General features: G+C 39.7%; 1 protein-coding gene across 1 annotated transcript; it reads left to right on the forward strand.

Moving 5' to 3' along the window:
* The first annotated feature begins 1,441 nt into the window (after positions 1-1,441).
* GFPT2 (glutamine-fructose-6-phosphate transaminase 2) lies at positions 1,442-22,394 on the forward strand. Its single transcript, XM_067566602.1, has 19 exons — positions 1,442-1,477; positions 6,873-6,980; positions 7,751-7,849; positions 8,586-8,711; positions 11,030-11,088; positions 11,600-11,734; positions 13,109-13,170; positions 15,238-15,317; positions 15,760-15,877; positions 16,320-16,483; positions 17,091-17,186; positions 17,303-17,400; positions 17,782-17,902; positions 18,297-18,454; positions 18,577-18,691; positions 19,178-19,305; positions 20,104-20,271; positions 20,697-20,858; positions 21,491-22,394. The coding sequence occupies exons 1-19, from the start codon at positions 1,471-1,473 to the stop codon at positions 21,533-21,535; spliced, it is 2,049 nt and encodes a 682-aa protein (XP_067422703.1). The 5' UTR covers positions 1,442-1,470; the 3' UTR covers positions 21,536-22,394.
* The last annotated feature ends 604 nt before the right edge of the window (positions 22,395-22,998 follow it).

The following is a 22,998-nucleotide window of genomic DNA, read 5'->3' on the forward strand; positions in this document are numbered from 1 at the left end:
AACTGAGCAGTCACATTTCTGTTCTCCTCCTACAGACATGGCTTCTTAAGATAAGAGATCAAAAGTTTCTTAAAAGCCATTTAATGCTGGTGCCTATCCCATTGCCAGTCACATTTGTACTGTTAACCCAGTTAAATTACTCCAGATTTGTGCTGTGAATGATATATTGGCTATGAATATCACAAAACAACCACTGTGGTTTTAGAGCAGTGGCTCTCAGATGTGGATCTCTTTAGCTCTTTCTTTTTCTGGTGGTCCACAAAACCACTGAAAGAGAATACAATACTGGGCAAGATAAGAAAACTAATTGCGAGTCTGGGCCATAATTTCTTTTTTGCAAAGTGATCGCAGGGGACTACTCATTTAATGAATTATTAAATTAACTATTTTGCTGCCATTGGGTGGTCTCTCCAATTGAAAGAAAATGGGTGGTACTTCACCGTGGCCCTTATTCAGGTAAGCTCTTAAGGTGCTTTAGGTCCCATTGACCTCAATGGAATTTAAATATATGCTTGAGGTTGAGTATCTGTTTTAAGTGCTTTCATGAACTGGGGCCTTAAGAGACCTGATGCTCCAGTCAACTCCCACAGAGTTCACTGGGCATGTAGCTAGGAGGTTCTGAAAGGATGAGGAATAGACACAAAACACTACTGATATACTTAGCAGAGTTACGCCAAACCCTACCCAGACAGGAAAGCGAAGGAGAGTCTTGTCCTGAGAAATTTCTGAGGGGGCTGCCTGGGACCAGTTCACCTTGAGATTCTCTCTGTTTTAAAATGCTCCATTGGTTGCATGTAGGCAAAGGGAATAAACCCCATGGACTTCTGCTGGCTGTAATGCTCTGTGAAGAGCCACCTGCCCTCTCTACAAACGATGTGTCTATTTTAATAGGTAACAACCCTCCCTGGGTTGGAGGGGGTGGGGGGTGTTGGTCTCTGAATGCAGTGCCCCTGGGGTCAGCTCCTGTCCCTTTGGGCGCTAGTCTGGACAAGTCACTGACTGTCCCACCCCCCTTCCAGGCAGGACTCCAGCTCGCCCCTGCTGCCAGCCTGGCGGGCCGGGGGGTGTTAGCGGGCTGGAAGAGGGTCAGGGGGCGCCTGGTCTCCTGTCCCTGCCCCAAGAGTCCCAGCAGGCCCGCGGCTCGGAAGGGGATCCCGAGCGGGTGCAAGCCGGAGGGGGGGGCCGTGCTAGTTCCGCCGTGGCCCCGCTCCAGCCCGCGGGGAGGAGGCGGGGAGCGGGCTGCAGGCCGGCTTCGGGCTCGGTCCGTCCCCACCCCAGGGCGGCGCGCGCGGCTCGGATCCCAGCCGAGCCCGACCCGGGACCAGCGCCAGCCCCCCCCCCTTTGCCCCCAGCCAATGAACGAGGAGGGAAGGGGCCAGCCCGGCGGCAGCGCTATAAGAACGGGGCGGCTGGGCTGGGCTGCACGGCTGGCTCCCGGGGACCAGGGCTGCGCTGCCATCCGACCCGACCATGTGCGGTGAGTGAGTGGCTGGCTCACCTGCGGCCCCTCTTCCGACTTCTCCCCCGCCCCCTTTGTAGGGAGCTGCCCCCCCCCCCAGTGCCTTTCTTCAGGGGCCGTAAAACACGGGGGGGGGGCGCATCCTGCCAGAGCCCTTGTGCCCCCCGCCCGGCCCCCAGGAGGTGGAAGCCCCCCCCCCCCCAGCAAGGAGACTAGGGTCAGCTTTTCTCTGCCCCAGCCCCCCCGTTCGCATCCAGGGCCCCTGCTCTCCAGTGAGCCGGCGCCGGAGGTGCCGCCAATCTTACCCATGCCCCCCAAAACGTGTTGGTTTCATGGAGGATGGGGGAGCGGGGGGCAGGCTAGGTGGCTGTTCTTCTCCCCCCCCCCTTTCTCCAGCTCGGTGGGGCTGCACGGTCCTGGTGGCCGCCCCGAACCGCAGTGAGGACAAAGCCCATCTCCTGTAATCCTGCTACATGCTGGGTGCGTGCCCGGGGGCGCTAATTGAATCTTCTGCGGGACAGCAGGGGAGCAACTGGTGGGACAGGCGTGACTTTATTTTTAATTTGCAGCGGTGTGTAGCTGTGTTGATCCCAGAGGGATCTGTTATCGGGCTAGCTTGGTTACTAAAGTCTAATAGTCCCTTTTTAAATTTTATTCTCTCCTCCGATGATTTAGATCCGGAAATATTCACTGTAGTACCCTGTTGTTTAACTTCTGTTGACTTTTTTTTGGTGTTTAGGTAGCACATATAAGCTAAAGATTGGCAATGTGGGTTCCTAAAATTTAAATATCTAAATTTTTCTCCAGAGAAACCTAAGCACCCTTTTCAGGTGACAAATTTGGAAGATTTTGGCCAGATTTGGTGTTTGTGTAAACAGAAATGTGTAATAAGAGTATGCGGCGTAAAAAGTGTTTCTTGTAAGCAGATGATCTGGCTATTTAAATGTAAAATGAAAAGCTCTAGTTATTCTAAAACTGAACTAAGCTGTGAGACAAGAAAGTGAAGTGTTTGGCTCCAACAACACACTCACTCCAACTACTGAATGCTAACTTTCCTCTCTTGAGGAAAAAAAATGCCTTTACTTTTGGTCAAATTTCAAAGCATAGGCTGCCCCCATCTTGGTGAAATCTTGAAATTACAGCACAAGCATTCTTGTGAAATTTTCCATAGAAAATTCTCAGAATCCTTTTTCTCACATATGACACGCAGTCTGCCAGGAAAAGCCAGAACTGCAGGCTCTTGATAAGAGTCATCAAGCAGAGATTAACTTTCTGCATTTACTGAAAGTCCTGAGTGGTATTTTGGAAGCCCCCTTCTTGTTTTGTTTGTCGATTCCAGTGCAAAATGGCTTCTGTACAATCAGCTACAAGTAACTTGATCAAATCAGATAATTAACGGTCATTATTACAGTTTATAACTGGATTAATTTTCTGTGATGAAGATACAACGTGGTATTGAGGTCAAAGGACCAAAACCCCGCAAAAGACAAAACAATGGCTATGAACATCTGCAGTTGGATATAAAATATCTGATTCTATCTTGTACCTCAGATTCCTATTCAAGGGCAACATTTCATTGTTTAAATTGTGCTAGTGAGGGAAGACCATCACTTTCAATGGCTTTTTTTCATATAGAGCTTAGGCTATAATATTTTGGCTTTTTTGTTACAAGTTCTGTTGAAAACTGCATCGACTGAACATCTCTGAATGTTATTAAAAAGTATCTTCTTGGTTTCTCAGGTCTCCTTTATATCAAGTAAAAATATTTGTCAATCAAGTAACTTGGTTCAGTTTCCAGTGGATGTTAGCTTTTCAGAAAACACTATACTAAAATGTTGGTTATTTTTAAATGTATGTTGCTCAACTTCTCTTTAAATCCAGCCAAAAGCATGGCTTGTGTGAGGAATAAAGTACACGAGGAGTGAATAAATTATTAAAAAGAAGGAAATACTGTAGAAGTTTGTTTTTGAGAATGAATTATTTCCCTATATCCAAAGAATTTGTAATATATTCCTTGGCAACCCAGGCCACAGCTATCACTTTCAGTGTAATAGCCTCTAGTGGCTTCTGAACCTCTTAGTTGACATATGTAGAAATATAGCTAGAGTTCCCTAGAAACAAGGAGCCTTTAACAATTACAGCACATTGGTAGCATTGTAAAGGCAGTCCCAAAGGAAACTTTTCCTGGAGCTCTGCATAGTCACAAAGACGCCACATTGAACACAGAAGCCTGATGTGTCTTTAAATACATTGTGCAATCTGGCACAGAAAGCAAGGTTGGATCTGAGAAGGGAGGTGTGTAGCAATGTTTTGGAATGATATTAAGGAATTTGTATTTAAAAATGCTGCTCTTGTGGCTGATGGCAAGCACCAAACAAGTGGAAATGGCTGTCTGAAAAAAGCTGTCAACAAATCCTCCATCTAAGGTAGCTTTTATATGTAATAAACTATAGACGTTACTTCCAAGAAATCTGTTTAAGGATAACACTTGTGATGTGTTCAGATGCCTTTTTTAAGTTTAACTAATATGTATCAATGTCCTCTGCGCATATTGTCACCTGGATTTTAATACGATGGGCATTCTAGAAATGCCTACGCTACATAGATGTGTGCAGTGTTGGTCCCAGGATATTAGAGAGAAAGTAGGTGAGGTAATATCTTTTATTGGACCAACTTCTGTTGGTGAGAGAGACTAAATGGAGGGATTTCTTTTCTGTAGCAGAAAACTGTTCTCCTAAGGATATGCTGTTCTGTGATCAGTCTAATGAGCACAATAGTTTGTGAGACTAAAAAGCAATCAGGCCAACTCTAATATCTATGGTAGAAATCCTTCGAGATTGCTAGCAATGAATTTGTCCCTAGAAGATCAACTATTATCTTCACTACAACTTCCTTGGCTGTGGAGGACCACAGGGATATGTAAATGATGTTGTTGAGCTCTTAATACTTTTAATTGACTATTAAAGGAATCTTTTAACAAAGGCTTCTTGTATTCAAAATGTTAATTAGTCATTGCAGTGCCATATTTGTTAATAAAAACAATGTTTTCAAGTTTAATAGTCTCTTCCTCACTTAATAGCTCAACTTTGACTCCTTTGGCTCTGTGATGTCACTGTTTCACTAGTTCTCTAGTCTGCATATGGTTTTCTGGACTAGACAGGAGCTAATTTATAATGTGGGTTTAAAAAAAAACAAAGAAACATTTTTTTAACAGCAAAACCTTCCAGACTACCATTATAACAAAAATGGTCACAAGCACAATTTTTTTGTCTTTTGTTTGCAGGTCACCTTTTAAAAAATAACTGTGAATGTAGTCGATTCCCCTAAAATGATCAGTTCCAGAGGGGTAGCCGTGTTAGTCTGTATACAGCAAAAACAACGAGTCCTGTAACAGTTTAAAGACTAACAAATTTCTGCGGGCATAAGCTTTCGTGGGCTGCAACCCACTTCGTCAGATGCATCCCATGAAGTCTTTGCTAAAGTGATCAGCAGTTATCCTTCAGTCTCATTAGAAACATTATGCTATTACACTGCTGCACTTATGCTACTACACGCCAGCCTTGAGAAAATGACCTGACACATCAAGAATTCCTTCCTGTTTTAGTGATGTCCCGTTCCCTTGTCCTTTTCTCCCTCCCACTCAAGAAAAGAAAGATCCCAGCTTGTGCACTCTCTTCTTATTCTGTCTTTCTTTTTGTGAAGCAGAGAGTTCGGTTCTTTTCTACAGCAGAGTGATCTCTGCACAAGATGACCTCATAGATTTTTAAGGCCAGAAGGGACCATCATGTTCATCAGTCTGATCTCCTGCACATCGCAGGCCATAGCACCTCACCCACCCACTCCTGTAATAGACCCATAACCTCTGGCTGAGTTACTGAAGTCCTCAATCTTTATTTAAAGACTTTAAGTTACAGAGAATCTACCACTGACTCTAGTTGAAACCAGCAAGTGACCCAGGCGCCCATGCTGCAGGGGAAGGTGAAAACCCCCCAGGGTCTCTGCCAATCTGACCTGGGGGAAATTGATTCCCTATCCCAAATGTGGTGATCAGTTAGACCAGTGGTTCCCAACCCGTGGCCCATGGGCCAAAAATGGCCTGTGGGGTCTTTCAGAGCGGCCCGGGGCTCCCCTCCCATTGGCTGCAGAAGGGAGCCACTGCCTAAGTATCAAGGTGGAGCATGTTGCCAGTGCAGGCTCCCTGCTGCAGCCAAGAGGATGGGAGATCAGCGATCCCCTCCCTTTGGCTGTAGCAGGGAGCACGGCAAAGCGCTCTGCATGGGTCCCTAGGCTCTGCGGTCCCTGCTGGGGCCAGAGGGAGGGGAGCACTGATCTCCCATCTCCCTAGCTGCAGAAGGAAGCCACTGCCTAGGGACCCAGGTGGAGCACATGGTTTCCCTGCTGCAGCCAGCAGGACGGGGGATCCTCCTCGCTGAACTCCTTTCATCTGGCTGCATTTTAGGGGGCGGGCAGCTTCTGGTGGAGGCTGGTGGCCCTTCAGGGTTGTAAAAATTGTATTTGTGGCCCTCGAGCCAAAAAGGTTGGGAACTACTGAGTTAGACCCTGAACATGTCATCAAGACCCACCAGCCAGACACCTGGGAAAGAATTCACTGTAGTAACTCAGAGCCCTGAAGCATGTGGCATGATGAATGGGTCCAATGCTCTTTGTAGAGTCAGGGGTGGCAAGCAGGTGAAGGTTATGTTGAGGTAGCACAGAAAGAGAACTTTGTTGGTGGGGGACCATGTTCCTTCTCTCCGTTTCTTTTCTCCTTTGTCCCCTCACTTGGTTGTCCTTCCCTTTTGACTTTCCTTTCCTTTGTATTTGCTTCCCTAGTTTTTTCTTCTCTTTCCCTGCTAAAAGACTGTTGCATACCATATAAAATAGGAACTTTTCAAAAATAGATGTGCTCAAAGGACCTATCCTGGGGCAATTAATAAACATTTTTGGCCCTGACTTTGATTACCAACGTCCCCTTTTGTTGTACCTTAGTCTTCGGATGTCTAGTTTTGGATCTGGATTTGAAGTAGATCATAAAACTCCCATTTTCAGCTGCAGTCGTCATGAAGAGTGGGGAAGGCTCTTTTCAGCTCGATGTTCACTGCTGTTCCTAATTGGAGATGTCTGTGAGGAGAAAGAAAGGCTAAGCGTTGCCTAGAACTGGCGCACTTGCTTAATGAACATGAAACTGTAATTGGTTGCAGCATTTAAAATGGCTGGATAAATTTCTCTTCCCATTTGAAAGCCCACGGGGGATGATTGTACCAAATATAGAAGACTTTCTTGGGAAATGTTTTTGTGGTATTAATGTTTTGAACTAGATAAAGGGATTTTAAATCCACTTCTGAAGGCATCCAAACAAACTAAATATTTGCTTTCTGTTTTCTCTTCCTTCCCCATCCCCCTCCCTTTTCAGGAATCTTTGCTTATCTGAACTACAGAGTACCTCGGACCAGGAAGGAGATATTTGAGACTCTGATAAAAGGGCTACAGAGACTAGAATACAGAGGGTATGACTCTGCAGGTATCTAAACTTGCTTGTTATACAAATGAACAGTTGCAAACAGGATTATGCTAACTGCTTATCTTTAAATTTAAGATAACACTGCTACTACTTCTAATTAAGACTCAGCATTTTGATTTGCACAGTATTCTCTCATCCTAATTTTCTACCATTGCCTGGAAAGGATCAAAATAATTTCTCTTGGCTGTTTGTCTCATCTTCAACATTCCTTAGGACTTCGTAGGACTAAAAACTTGATTTAATCAGACGTTCAGCTACAGCTGAGGTGTAGACCATGTAACCAAAGGAAACAGGATGAGGGATATATTGTTTACCCACTATAAGGTTGGGTTTTGGGGTTTTTGGGTGGAGGTGGTTGTGTGTGTCTTGTTGGGGTGGAGGGGTTGGAGTAGGGAATCAAGGAGGCTTATCATATGTCATTTTAATTTTAACTTGTTAATGTCACTGGCCAAAATCTAGCTGGGGTCCTTACTTAGGCAAAACTCCTCTTGACTTCAGTGGGAATTTTTCCTGAATTGGGGAGACAGGGCTTTCCCTAATCTAATTTGAATCTTTGTCTACAGGAGTCCAGCAATAGACTTCAAGATCTTCTCTTTGAAGGCTAATTTTGAAGTAGAGCCATGTCTTTGCATGTGCATGTCAGTCTAATCTCAGGTTGGACATTTCTTATAGACTCCTAGACTTTAAGTCTTGAAGGAACCAACATGATCGTCTAGCTAGATGCATTTCTTAAGTAAATGATGCTTACAGATGTGTCTTCTGAAATCTAGGTGTTGCCATTGATGGAAATAATAACAAAGATAAAGAAAGGTACATCAGACTAATCAAGAAAAGAGGAAAAGTAAAGGCCCTAGATGAGGAGTTATACAGTAAGTTTAAGAATTCTTACATTGGCTTTGTACTTATTGCTGATATCCCCTTAAACCATAGAGTAAAAACTTTACTGCTGATCACTGCACTGTATAACAGGCATTAGATTGGAATGAGTGGTCTTTTATCAGAGATACTTGCTGTCACAAAGTACATAGTAAAGTAATCTTCATGCTCTAAGTGTAAAGCAGCCTTCTTGTTAAAGTAAAGCTGCTGGAGAGGCCTTAATACACTCTTCATTTTGGGTGGCTACCATACTATTTGAAATATTAGCTGCTTCTTACAAGCAGTCATATATTTAATGTACATTCCGCAGCAGGAGTACCAGAGCATGGACTCTTGTACAACAGAAGCTCTTACTAGCATTAAAGCAAACTGGTTGTCGTCACAGCATCAGTTTTATATAATGCTTCCATCTATGAAGAGCAGAAATCACACTCTACTATAAAATACAATGCAGACCTATATTAATGTGAACTTTTGGCTCAGTTTATAAATGCTAGGTTTGGTTGTAAAAGGATTCAGCTTTAGCAAATAAAGGTTTTAATCACAATAACTTGAACTATCCAAAGTAGTGTCGTGAAAGTAAATACTTAGGGGTTTTTTGCCATCTTCTAACTGCTTTTTAATCTACTGAAATCTAAAAATGTTGGGGGACAAAGTTCTGTTAATCTTGTGTTGGTGTGACTAAGATTCAATTTAAAGCCGTCAGTGAACTGATTTTCCTCTCTACAGAACAAGAGGGCCTGGACTTAAAGGCAGATTTTGAAACACATTTTGGAATTGCTCACACTCGCTGGGCAACTCATGGAATGCCCAATGCTGTGAATAGTCACCCTCAGAGATCAGATAAAAACAATGGTAAGTATTCTGCGTACCAATCTGGAATCATGTTTGAATTCGAAATGTCAACAGAGATTTCAGAACCTAGTGAATTACTATAAAACTGATTTAAACGTGTGTAAATTACAAATAGTCGGAACTTTGTTACCTTATCAAAGAGAAATTTCAAAGAACAATTTTGTGGATTTTTGTGAACCGGGCAAAGCAGTTTAATTGCTCAAATAAAACATTCATGCAGCTAAAAGTCTTAAGTGAAATTTGTCATGCTTAAGAAACACAAATGCAATAGAATCACTAAGGGCATAATTTGTTTTAACAATAAATATTTGCGTGTAAAAGAATTTCAACACAACTAGTCATCTACTTGGATATAATAATACAGAAAAACATCTTATTGGGCCAAACACATCCTTGGCATAACTACATTTCAAAGGAATTGCATCGAGGATGGATTTAATCTATTGGGGCTGTAAAATGCATAGTAATATTTTTGTAACCAAATATAACAAAGTTTGAGCAGTCTACTTGTATGTTTGAATCATGATTAGCTACAAAAATCCTAGGGACAGCTCTACACTTAAAACACTGCACCAGCGCTGCTGCACTGCTGTAGCGCTTCAGTAGAGACCTTACTACACTGATTGGAGAGCTTCCCCCCTTCATCATAGTTGATCTACGTCTGCACTGTCTGCATCGGGGGTTAGGTCTGTATAACTGTGTTAGCTCAGTGAAAAATTTACACCCCTGAGCGACACAGTTATACCAATGTAAAGCTTATAGTGTAGATCTGGCCTAAGTAACTTACTCCTCCTTCCCTGCCCCCTCCCACCTCTGGGAGTACTAGCTGCTTCAGATGTATCTCTTTGCACATATAAGAATACTAGAACAGTTTAGCTGGTTCTAAAAGGATTCTTGTTTAGAGCTAAAAATGTTTTTGATCAGCCCAAATTGAGTACAGTTCTGCTAAATATGAATTTTTCATTGTATTATTGTACATGAGGCTGTACCAAGAGAGAGGTGGACATGGTTCCTGTCTTGGAAGTTTACAATCTAAATCGCCTATTGGAGTTTTCTAGATTTGGGTTCAGATTTTTCAAAAGATTCAATCAGATTTTTTTCTGATTTCTCAATATCCATTTAGGCACCTAAAAATGGGAAGATACTTGTTTGAAGGGGAAGGGGTAGGAGTGGGCATCTTAAATACAGAGCATAGAGGTAGCAATTTAAATTATGTCAGGAGCACCTAGATCAGTGGTTCTCAACCCAGGGCCCAGTCAGCGCACAGCTGCAGCCCATGTGACATCTTCAGGGCCATACAGGTAGTATATATATTGTGTGGATGTGGCCCACAACACCTAGAGAGGCATATGTGGCTCACAAAAATAAATAGATTGACAACCACTGACCTAGATGGTGTGGCCTGACATCCTAACACTTCTAAACAAATCAATAAAGGCCAAATGTTCAAAAGTAGTCAGCCCCCAACATACTAACCTGTGTTTACAACCCTGCTACTTCTTATGGTGCCTAAATGGGAGCAGAATTCTTTTGAAAATTTGGACCTTAAGGGAAATTTTTAAAAAGCAGTAACTTTTAAAAATATAAAAACATTAATTGTCAGTCACCCCCAGCACTTGAAAACTTCTGTCCAAACAATAAAACATACAAGTTTCAAGTGTCCAGTCACACTAACACGTTCTTTGGTTGAGCCTACAGTATACGAATGGCCTATTGTCTCTTATGAACGTCATGATTTTTGGATGGTGGGTTTTAAATTGGTGTACGAGGGGTTTAATCATCCAGCAATCTGGCTAAATAGCGCATATTCTATGTAGCATCATTGTTATTAAACATCTAAGAAAATACTGTCCATAATAAACTAAAGTTAACAAAGATTACTATTACTATTAATATCTAATTACAATATTTAATCTCAGAAATTGAGTGTGAAGTCTTCAGAGAGGGGAACAGACTTCTTTTTGAAAAACAAGACCACACTCGCATCCTCCTCCATGTCCCTTATAAACCAGCCAAGCGATTTCTCCCACTGGGTGGCTGGGAAGAGAGGAAAATAATTTTACAGTTTCTATTTTGGGAAGTGCTCCAATACTACAGGGGGGGACGTCAAACTTAAGTCCTATAAGGTTGTATTTTAAAAAGCAAAACACCTAGAGTTTTATAGTTCACAGTGGGTGCTGCAATAAATCCTGATCTGAAAGCTCTGGAAGTAACTAATGTATTTTGTGGCTTTACGCTTCTGACATTAATTTTATGCGTGTGGAGTTACACCTCTTTTTTTTTTTTTTTTTTTTAAATGATTTGAATTTTCCTTTCAGAGTTTGTTGTTATCCATAATGGAATCATCACAAACTATAAGGACCTGAGGAAATTTCTGGTAAGTTTATAGCAACTTGAATAATTCCAAAACTAGAAAATACAAGCAATTGTGTACAGAAGTCTCATGGTATCTGCATAGTGTGTATTAAAATGTGCAGTATTTCATTTCAAAATTGCATTGTAATGGAACCTGCCTAAAAGGATACCCAGGAACTAATACAATGCAGTGCATTTATGTGGGCCTGAATAAAGAATAAAAGATGCCACTAGGCCATTTACGTGGCATGGCTAGTGTTGTCTGCAAATTTCTTTGCCTATTGTTGCTCATGTTTTTCTCTGCTCTGTTACATTTGCTTGAAGTCTCTTACCTAAATATGCCTTTGAAAATAATGCTATTACGTTTTGTTACATCTTCACACTTTGTTCAGTGATAAAAATATATACCAGCCCAATGTGATCCTCAGTTTGAGATATGTCTTTCTGGTGAGACACACCAGTTAAAAGGCACTAGTTGGTTTCCTGCCTGAGGAAGAAAACACTTATCTTGCCTTCAATATATAACATTTCAGGAGACCAAAGGCTATGAGTTTGAATCTGAAACTGATACTGAAACTATCCCAAAGCTGATCAAATATGTGTATGATAACAGAGAGAGTGAAGATATCAGCTTTTCAGCCTTGGTAGAGAGAGTTATTCAACAATTGGTAAGTGTGGGAATTCAGTCTTTCTGTGCTAGTGGGGAACTGTTCATGATGTTGTTAGAATATTCTCCATGAATTTGAGTCCACCACATAATTAATTAAAAGATGCTGCAAATTAACTTTTAAAAAATCTTTTTAGTGTTTTGTAGAGCAAGAAATTAGATTAAAATATTGAAAGTTTAAAAAACTTGGTAAATCTCAAACTTCATTAGCAGTTTTTTAAAGAAGCAAGGGGGTATGTTGCTGCTTTTTGCTAGACTGCTTTATTTTTAAAATGCTTTTGCTTAAAATGAGACATTCTGCAGGGGGCAAATAGTAGCCATTTTTTTAAGAAGCCTCTTTTGTAGAGGGCAGTAATCTTGAATACTACTGTGATTTATTTAAATACAGATTAGACTTAAATCAGGGCAATGCTGAGTAGCTTAATCTAATAAAAAAACTTTGGCTTCCACATTTGGAGTTCAATCTTGTATGTATACATGGTTTAACTGTTTGTTTATAAATGGGAGCCTACTATTGACTACCAAAAGTAAACCAAATATTCTATAGACATATGAATTGCAAACTTGCACCATAAATATTGAAATTCACTTGGTCCTCTACACCAATCTCTGTTCAGAATCCCCTTTCTCCTCCTTGCAGCAGCTCCATAGGATTTTCTGCAACACTAAGGCTGCAGTAACCACTGAAGGGCCAATGTGGGGCAGGAGAGGAGGATAGGAACCACAAAGAGCTAGTTGAGGGACTGGTGAGCTCATTTGCATAGACAGTCTATCCCCTTCAATAGTTCTGTGCATTCTGCTTTGTGCATTCCACACCGCACCTATGCTAGCCTCACTGATTTCACATAGTCCTTGTATGTGGGAGTCAGGAGATAATGCACTCCTTAGTCTTGGTAAGATGGAACAGGAGTTTACTCTTGCCACAGTATGGTATTTTTCATCTTCAAAGCTCTCTAAGGCTGCTTCTGAGTGTGGCGTCCTTTTAAAAAAAAAAAAAAAAAAAAAAAAAAAGAGAGAAAGAAAAAGAGCCCAGTAAGTGCACTTGATAAGCAAGCAAACTAAGAAGTAGTAGGACCAGAACTTTGGCCTAGAAACCTGAAAGTTATCCCATGTACATCCTGTAATGCTGAACAAATTTGTATTACATTTCCTAATGTTACTGCAAATCTTTTGGCAGTTTGTAGCGTGCACATTTGTCTGCCTTGCATTTTCAAGGGGGCAGTCTGACCTCAGGAAGAGACTCCAGATAACAGTAAGGAGCTAGACTCAAGAGGCTTCTCAGGAAATGGGGGCCCCAGATTAATGCAAGATGTGACTCATTCATTTAACTTGTTTGGGATTTTCCCTTCTTATCATTTGTTTGTACGGTTTCCAGGAAGGCGCTTTTGCATTGGTTTTCAAGAGCATCCATTACCCAGGAGAAGCTGTTGCCACCAGGTTAGTGAAAAATCCCTTTTTAAAAACCACTTTGTTCATTCATGTTGGTATATAATATAAAATCTCTGATCAGTAAAATATAGGAACAATCACTTCAGTATTTAGCCATTTTATTTTCTAGATAACTATAACATTATTTAATCAAATACAATTTGAAAACAAAGGTTTAGAACAAAATGAAATCTAAAGAAACTTGACTAATGCTATGATGAAAATACTGTACGTGTGTAACATTCTGTTTGGTTTTTTGAGATGAGCTAGGTAATGGTTGCGAACTGCAGCTTAATTCCCTCTGAACAGTTCTTCAATTCACCATTAAATAGAATTGATTTAGAGATCATGAACTATTCTTACTTTCTAAAACTACAGAATTCTAAAGGAGTAAATTGTTTCGTGACTTTCATTTTGAAAATTCCCTGTCCATAAATGTGGCTTTGGTCGTTGAAGTAGTAATTGTATAAATCATGAATTACCATTTTGTAAGCACAACTGAAAAGCAGTCAGGTAACTTGATTTACCAGACTTACTCTTGATGCATGTAGGAATTGATACATAGTGTAGCAAGAAGTCAGAAACACTACATAGGATGGGCTATAGGTGTGTCATTTGCTAGGTATGCTGTAGTGTGTTACTTGAAAAGCTCAGTTTACCTTCTGTATCCAAAGTGCTTTTACTTGGTATGCATGCTTTACTGTTTGATAACAAACCAAAAAAAAGGAGAGAGGGCTTGTGCACTCTTGCTTCATTCTGAATGGTGTATTCATTCAAACTGGCTAGAAGCCATTGAGCTAAAATGTTATACAAACACTGATTTCTAGCTCTAATCCAAGAGACAAAACTCATGCTCGTGTTTACAAACTCTTCTTTTATTTCTGATTGGAAAAGCAGCTTTCAGGAAAAAGCAAAGGTAAGTCATTTTATAAAATGATAATTCATGTTTTATACCACTGTTACCTTTTTGGTTAAAGACTGCTTTATGTAGTCAGCAGCTGCTGTGGCCTGCCTTTTGCTATAGGCATTGAGATGAAAAAAACTAATGTAAAAGTCTCCTCCGTGTTTTGGAATACATAAGCAAAATCCTATAATTGTGATGGCAGGCAGTATTGTCTATGCCAGTTGTCGTCTGTATTCTTTATTTTAGTATCCTCTGAAACTTTGGTATTTGTAGTAATATGTGGGAATTTTAAACTTACGAAGAAGTCAACCTCATTGCTTTTAATCTGAGAACATCTCCTTTAAACCTTGCTGATTTGTATGCTGATTCTTCTTAATAGAAGCCAAGTTGGAATAGATTGAGATTTTAAAAAATTGACTGGTTTAAAGCTTGTTCCAGTGACTTAATGTGGCATATGATCCATCTGGCTTGGAAAAGTGATAGAATTCTGCCTTGCCTCTTAACGTCACACAAGTCCATAGGCACAGTAATTAAGGCTGACAGTCCTGTGTTTGAGAGGAAGAAAGGCAAAACAAATCCCTAATTATACAATGATTATTGGGCTTACTGTGGTCTCATTTCAGAAGCAGAGAAACATGTAACTTTATATGTCGAAAAGAAGAGCTGCTTCTTGATTGGGTAGTATAAAGGGATCCAAGTACTATTTTGAAGATTGGCTCATATACATTTCCGTATGTGGTGTGGAGAGCAGCCTAGATGATACAGCTTGCCCTCCACCTGGACCTAGAATGTGAGGGCGAGCTCCCTTTCCAGTGGCACATGGCCCTCAACAGCTGTAGGAAGGAGGGGGATAAAACCTTCTCCCAAGGGTAGGGCAAGCCCTGGGCACTAGACGTTGCACCAGCAGCAGCCAGAGCTGCCGCACTGGCGGGGTGGGGATGTAACCATCTATATAACATGCCTTCTCATGGGACGGGGTGGGTGTATGTAAGGAAACTGAGTTGCATTTGTAGCATTCCCAATATATCATGCCATAAGGGTGTGGTTGAAGCATCTGCCTCCCTATGGAACAGGAAGGGGTGTGGCCTTCTAACTGCAGATGTCTATTTAATCAGAAAACCTACCCTGTATAAAGGACTTTATCACTAAGTTGCTCATCATTTCATTCACAGGCGAGGGAGTCCTCTACTCATTGGAGTTCGCAGCAAATACAAGCTTTCCACTGAACAGATTCCTATCTTGTATAGGACATGTAAGTTATAGCTATAGCTTATCTGTTTGTTTTTCAAGATACATAACAAACTTAGAGCAGGATTTTCTTTTAAAGATAGATTAATTTCAAGTCACAGGAAGTCCTTTAAAAGAGGTAATTTTTTTTTACCCTTAAAGCAATCAACAGATGCTCAAAGTATCCCATTTTGTATTACTGTTATATAATGTCTATTTGAGAGTGGGTCACTTAAAAGCAGTGTATCTCCTTGCTACCAGGTAGTCTGGACAAATACATGATCCAATGTTACACAGCGTAAACAACTCTAAATTCTAAGAAGTGCAGATTTCTTGTTAGAAATGGTGACCATAGCTTTTTTGTGACATCTTGAGTTGTGTAGTTTACCACCTATTTCAAACAAATTGCATTCTACATTTCAGATTGGTCTATATATTGGACTTGTCTCATTTTATTTAATCACTAGGCAACATTGAAAATGTGAAGAAAATATGCAAGACCCGAATGAAAAGACTGGATAGTTCTACCTGCCTTCATGCTGTTGGAGATAAAGCAGTAGAATTTTTCTTTGCTTCTGATGCAAGGTAAATAGCACTTGTGGTTTTTGGTTTGCCCTGTAGCAGTGACACTAGCCAGTTCTTGACATCTTATCTGTTGGTTCTCTGCTGTGCTTTTGTGATTTGGAGGGAGGCTGTTTTATCCTGGAGATTTGAGAAGCCCACCTGGTAATTAGTTTACTTACTTGATAAGGGTAGAAAAATTTATACCAGAGGTGGGAAAGAGCTTTTAATAGAACACCAGTTTTTGAGCTACATGCTAGTGATACTTGCCAATCTCTAGCCTTTCTGCCTCTGATCTAAAATATACTAATGCAGGCAGTCGAGGCAAGTTTAAGCAGCAACTACCAGCAAAGTATGTTGCTGGAATGGAGGGTAGTTTTGGTTTTTTAATCATACATCTGGTTCAAACTGAAACATTGTTCCAAATGTAAATCTGGCCATTCTCTATTTGCATGTCTTTCTGTAGTGCTGTCATTGAACATACCAACAGAGTAATTTTCCTAGAGGATGATGACATTGCAGCAGTGGCTGATGGGAAACTTTCTATCCATCGGCTAAAACGTTCAGCTAGCGATGACCCCTCTCGAGCCATCCAGACCTTGCAGATGGAATTGCAGCAAATCATGAAAGGTAAGTTGGAACAGCTACAAATATAGCACATTCAGAGGTGGAAAGTCTTCCTGATATTGGAGTGTGGGGGATTTATACCCCAAGAAAATTGCCATCTGATCACGTAATGACTCTTGCACCTGTTTCCAGCACTTTAAAGTCCTTCCTGGAAGCTGGCAATTCCAGGACTTCTGATCAGAGGGAGGATAGGGAGTGCATGGCACTAACTGCCACTGCAGATGATATCAAATTTATGCCCTATGTAGTTTTAGTTTTTAATGTGTTTGGTACTCATAAGCCTGGACTGATATGACAAAATTATAACAACACATCAGAACCTTGATTACAGACAGAGAAACTATTTCTGTTAACAATTTCCTCCAAAATGTATTTATTAGACTGTCCTTTTTTAGGAAAAACTAATCCAGTTAAATGGAGCAAATGGTTTACTTTTCTTCCCTCCCCTATCCCTAACCTCCATCCAGCTGCAACCAGTGATGTTACATTGACTCTCTTCATCCAAACCAGCATGCTACTACAGGTCATTCTAAAAGTTGACTCTCTAGTTGAATTAAAATTGAAATAACAAAAACCATTGAAACTTGATCCTTTGTGTTTGTCTAAATAGGCAACTTCAGTACATTCATGCAGAAGGAAATCTTTGAACAACCAGAATCCGTTGTCAATACCATGAGAGGCCGGGTGAATTTTGAGACCAAATCAGGTAGCTTGGAATATTTAATTATTAAATGTTTGTTATAAGCCAACAAAACTTTAACACATTAGCTTAATAAAATCCCTTGCTGAAGTATACTTTTTTTTGGGGGGGGGTTATTACAGTTCTGTTGGGTGGTCTGAAGGACCACTTGAAGGAAATCAGAAGATGCCGACGCCTGATCGTTATTGGCTGTGGGACCAGTTATCATGCTGCAGTAGCTGTACGTTCAACCTGTCATAAAATATATGGAATACTTAGCTTTGTGGTTTAGAGAAGAGCTCTTTTGCTTTCTCCTTCATTTCAAACTAAGTCCTTGGTATGGGAGTCTGAATATTTTTTTTTATGTATCTTTCTTTCTCTCTTTCCCATTCCCTTTGCACTTGACACTGTGTTTAAGCACCTCTGCTATGACCTACCATGCCAGAAATTAATCTTTTTCTTCTTGATGTTACAGAAAATAAGGTAGCTCAGGAATAAATGAAATCTTTATTTTACTAAGTTTTGTAAATACACTGATCCTTCATCTTTTTGTTTTCCTTAAACTGTAAAGGATTGATGTGGATGGCAATATTAACAATTGCCTTATGCTTATTGAATATAGACCCGACAAGTATTGGAAGAATTGACAGAACTGCCAGTGATGGTGGAACTTGCTAGTGACTTCCTGGATAGAAACACTCCTGTGTTCAGGGATGATGTGTGCTTTTTTATAAGTCAGTCTGGTGAGTTGCCTTGACCGTTCATCCCTATCTGAATAGAGGCATGTAGCAAAGTATAAAAAATCGAATAAACAAAACTTATTTTTGTCTGAATGTCTGAATTTGGAGTAAAACAAGGGAGGATAATCACTAATAGTACCAGAGCTCTATATTGGATGCAAATCTTGCTTTTCAAATCAATGGTTTGAATCAAAAGTAGAAACAACTTGTGAGTAATGCTCAAATTCGGTTTCATTGTAAATGTTTTCACTCATACTTACAAACATTTCTTGTTCTGCACAACTGGATTCAGTTGGTTAGAGCCTGAAGTGTAACCTTGAATGTGACAGATTTAAAGTTTCTCAGTGCTCTTGCTGTTCTGTATTTAAATTTAAATGTCAAACTACTTGTTCTGCAGGTGAAACCGCGGATACGCTTATGGCCTTGCGGTATTGTAAGGATCGTCGGGCTCTGACAGTTGGCATTACAAACACTGTGGGAAGCTCCATATCCAGAGAGACGGACTGTGGTGTACATATCAATGCAGGCCCTGAGATAGGAGTGGCAAGCACAAAGGTAGCTCTGTTCACTGTGACTTTTTATACCTTTCCTCTGGGAAACCCAATCAAATTGGTAGTTCAGATTTAGGTTGCATTAAGGGTCAACTCTAAGAGTTAACATTCTGTTTTCATCTACAGGCTTACACCAGCCAGTTCATCTCTCTTGTAATGTTTGGTCTGATGATGTCTGAAGACAGAATTTCTTTGCAGAATAGGAGACAGGAGATCATCAGTGGCCTGCAAACATTACCTGGTATATTTGAAGTTCAGACTTTTTTACTATTTCACGTAGTAGTACCTGGAGTATTCGGGCTCATTAATGGATTGAGACTTCCCCTCATTCTGGAATACAATAATTTGAAGTAAAGTGGGGGTATTAACTTGAAATCAAGTAATTTTGAAAATAAGTAGCACATCTGCCTCTGTAAAATCCTTTCTGCCCCTACTTGTTATTTAAATCGCTGCTGAAATAAATCAAGCTTATACAAAACAGATTTCAGAAAGAATTGCAAAAATAGATTTAAAAATACTAAATGTGTCACGTGGACACTTAATCATACAAGACCTTAAGAATCCAGTAGTCTCAATCCAGTCTTCATAACTTTGCATCTTTGTAAATAAGTTTGAATTCATACAACTGAGTTCATCTCTTACTGCTTCATTGAAACATATTGAAATACTAATAAATGTGGAATAATGGCATTTATACTACATTTTCTTTTATTATGTGATCTGATAGAGATGATTAAAGAAGTCTTGTCCTTGGATGAGAAGATACATGACTTGGCCCTTGAACTGTACAAACAGAGATCGCTCTTGGTTATGGGTCGTGGCTATAATTATGCCACTTGCCTGGAAGGAGCATTGGTAGGTATGCTTTTGAAAGCTTAGGATCCTATTTACAGGTTGTTTTAAAATATAGCTTTCTTCTTTTTCCTGTAGTTACATTTTTGGATTAGAATTAACAATAGCCAAAATAACTGATACAATTTTGGGTATCAACTTTTAATTCTTTTCCTCTCCCTCCCATTGCTTTTTGCTCCATCTGCAAATGTAACTATATACAGGTAAACATGATTTATTGTTATTTAAAAAATTCCAAAAACGTATATGGCTGAGGAAAAAATGTGGGAACCTTTTTGATTGTTGAGGCACCATCTTTGCAGTAAACTTCACTCATTAGGACTATCAGAGATGTTAGCATATGTCTGGTCAGAAATGATCACCATACACCAAAGATCTGACTAATCCTAAAATATAAACCTGAGAACTGTCTGTAACTCTGGCCATTTTTAATAAATCTCAATCCGTTTTGCAAATTTCTTTGAATAACCTAGTCACTCTGATGCCACCTGGGTATTTTTTTGCCCCAATCAAAGACTCCCATTGACTTCAGTCAGACATAAAATCTGATAATAAAATCATTATCAAATGACACCATTTTTATAGAACTGAAATTAAGATAATTGTGCTGAAAATAAGTGTGGGAAGCTAGTTTTGTTTTAAGAGTAAATAAATCCATTTTTGAAAATACCATATTAAAATAAACCTGTTATCTTATTTCCATGTTTAAACAGCTGACATTCAGGTTTGTATCTGTTTTTGCCCTCTGAGGTTCTTACCTGTTTTGCCCTTGATAGTAATGCTTTGGCATTTGCTTTCCAGAAAATCAAGGAGATCACATACATGCATTCTGAAGGTATCCTGGCTGGTGAATTAAAGCACGGACCACTGGCCCTTGTAGATAAACAAATGCCTGTTATCATGGTAATTATGAAGGATCCCTGCTTCACCAAATGCCAGAATGCGTTGCAACAGGTCATTGCTCGACAGGTAAGCTGTCTAGTAAGCACTGTATCTTATGGAGAGAGGTTCTGCAAGTTGAAATATGACACCATTGATCACATTTCAGAAACGGAATGTGATGGCGGTTCTGACTAATCATCAAATGAGATGCATTTATCGTTTGATTATAATGTAACATTAAAAGTTGACCCTAGTGGTGAAGACTGACTTGTAAAAATGCAGTTGGAATAATAAAGCTGTATATGGTGCTATAAAGTTAAAATCTAGATTAAATTAAAAATACACCAGGTAAACAAGCACCTAATTTCTGATAAAATAAACATGCATTGACATTTTTCTTACTATGTTTGAGTAATGCTTTCAGAATATACTATAGGTATTTCAGAAACCAGCAACATACACCCAAAAATTATCCTATCTCATCACTTTTCATTATTATGTTTTATTTATAGGGTCGCCCAATTATTCTGTCTTCTAGAGAAGATACTGAAAGCTCAAAATTTGCATACAAAACTATTGAGCTGCCACACACAGTTGACTGTCTCCAAGGAGTCTTGAGTGTTATTCCCCTACAGCTGCTCTCATTCCACCTGGCTGTTCTTAGAGGATATGATGTAAGTGTCTTCTATATTTAGGTACTGCAGTTAGAGAAACACACTTGTGAACTTCCTCCTACCCGCATAAAGAAAGATGAATAGTTTAACCATGTTTTCTAACAAGGGAATAGCTGGGCTCTAATTAGGCTAGATGAAATTTCTGTACAAGCTCCCTAATTTGAGCTCCTTTTAACTGGAGTATTAAAATTCCGTTTTCAAGAGAGTGAAATTGAGCAAATGATCAGTCGTTAGAGTGCAGACTTCTCTGTCCATTTTCAGGAAATATTTCCAGGCAAAGTGAAATTATTCAAGGAGCATGTGTGATACACTTTCATAAAATTTACTAAGAACATTGACTTTGGAATGGTGACCATTCTTGGAGAGGCCGTCCCATGGCCTGTCTTAAATTTCATCATGTGATTGAAACACCCAGTCATAGTAATGCATATATTCAAGGAGGGTGGATTGTAAAATGGCTTTTGACTTTTGTTGTGGATTTAAAACCTTCAAACTCGTTGCATTAACATTTTTGTGCATTCATTGGTGTTAGGACAGATGGGCAGTGGAATTCATTGTTGCATGTATGCACACACACAAATGTAGAAGATTGTTTTAACTACCATATACTGAAAATCTGTCATTCATTCCAGGTGGACTTTCCAAGAAATTTGGCTAAATCTGTGACTGTGGAATGAACAACCTACAATAGTTGGATATTTTTTGTCACTAAAGGTCTAGATTTTACTTCTGTAAACTTATTTTTAATTGATAGTTACATAATGTTATAAGTGGAATGATACCATTAACTGGAAAATTTTGGGGACAATTTTAAACTTGTTTTGTTTTTAATGGAGTTTTAAAAGCTTTTGATGTGCCTTGTACCGAAGTGCTTTTACTTATGGCAAATGTTGTTCCTCTAAATCCTAAAAATTGCCAAAGAAGAGGAAAAAAATAATTGTTTACACATGGTATAATGAATGAATATTTTTACTACTGTGCAATATATAATATACAGCTCTGGTCAGAGTAACTGTGAACATTTTTTTGGCCAACACTACTTAACTAGTTTTAAAGACTAAGTATTTATAAGTATAATTGTATAGCTTTTTAAGTTATTTTTTTTTTTAGTATGCCCAGAATGTATGTCCTGAGCATGTAACATTTATTAATTTGTGTACAGAGTCACTTTTTTTTATTTCATCTTTTGAACTGGAAATCTGTGGCCTTTGAGGGTTTCCTTTCCTCACACTTTTTTCTCCTAGCCTTTCTGAACATTTCCACTGCACCTGATATTTTTCTGTTAAACATCTTTTTCTCCCATCCCCTTTCTGTGGCTGAAAATTCCCAAAGAGATTTCTTCAGACTTCAGGTTTATTTAACTAAAAGTTCACCGAAGCCAGATCAACAGTTTGATTCATGCGCAGTCCCACCTTCATCGGCATGAAATGTACTGTGCAACAAAATAAGGGAACTGAGTATTTTCAAGTCAGTTACAATGCTTCTGTTTAAAGATTGTACAATCAAATTCCTATGCAATTAAAGAGAATAGAGAATGTAAACTCTTCTTGTGTGTGTGAAGTCTGTTGCCTGATTTCTGCCCCTTCCGCACTGGTGACTAAAGAAACAAACGTGTACAATAACTACTCTCCAGTACAGTATCATCTGCTTTTCCACCTTTGCAGAAAAATTTTCTTAACCTGATGTTTCTACAATCAGAATATGAAAACAATCACTTCTTTTTTGCAAGAGTGAAAAATGAGTAATCAAGTGCTTCTTTTTCAGGACTGGCTGTCCAAGGCTTCATTCATAGAGAGGGAAGGTCTTGTGCTTAAGACAGTGGTTGGGTTTCAAAATCTGGGTTTAGCTATGCCACAGGTTTACTGTGTGACATTGGACAAGTCACCTAACTCTCTGTACCTCAGTTCCTTGCTTGTAAAATGGACATTCTTCCTTTCTCCTATCCTTTGTGTGTCTTGCCTCGCTAGACTGCAGATTCCTGCTCTGTGTGTACAGTTCTTAAACAGTGGAGGCCTCAATCCCAGTTGAATTATTTCCTTTGTGCACATATAGCTAAGGCAAGCATAATAACTTTACAGTAATTAACTTTAACAAAAATCTTCCAGCACAATGTCTTATAAGTAGAGTAGGAGTAGAGAGG

This window comes from Emydura macquarii, unplaced genomic scaffold (genome assembly GCF_026122565.2).
Source record: "Emydura macquarii macquarii isolate MOO-44397 ecotype Brisbane River unplaced genomic scaffold, CSIRO-AGI_Emac_v2 contig_2768, whole genome shotgun sequence".
NCBI classification, from domain to species: domain Eukaryota; kingdom Metazoa; phylum Chordata; order Testudines; family Chelidae; genus Emydura; species Emydura macquarii.

Excerpts from the sequence above, each read along its gene's own strand:
- GFPT2 (XM_067566602.1), top strand. Across the intron at positions 8,712-11,029 it reads GAGATCAGATAAAAACAATG|AGTTTGTTGTTATCCATAAT; the intron begins GTAAGTATTCTG and ends TTTTCCTTTCAG. Across the intron at positions 18,692-19,177 it reads TGGCCTGCAAACATTACCTG|AGATGATTAAAGAAGTCTTG; the intron begins GTATATTTGAAG and ends GTGATCTGATAG.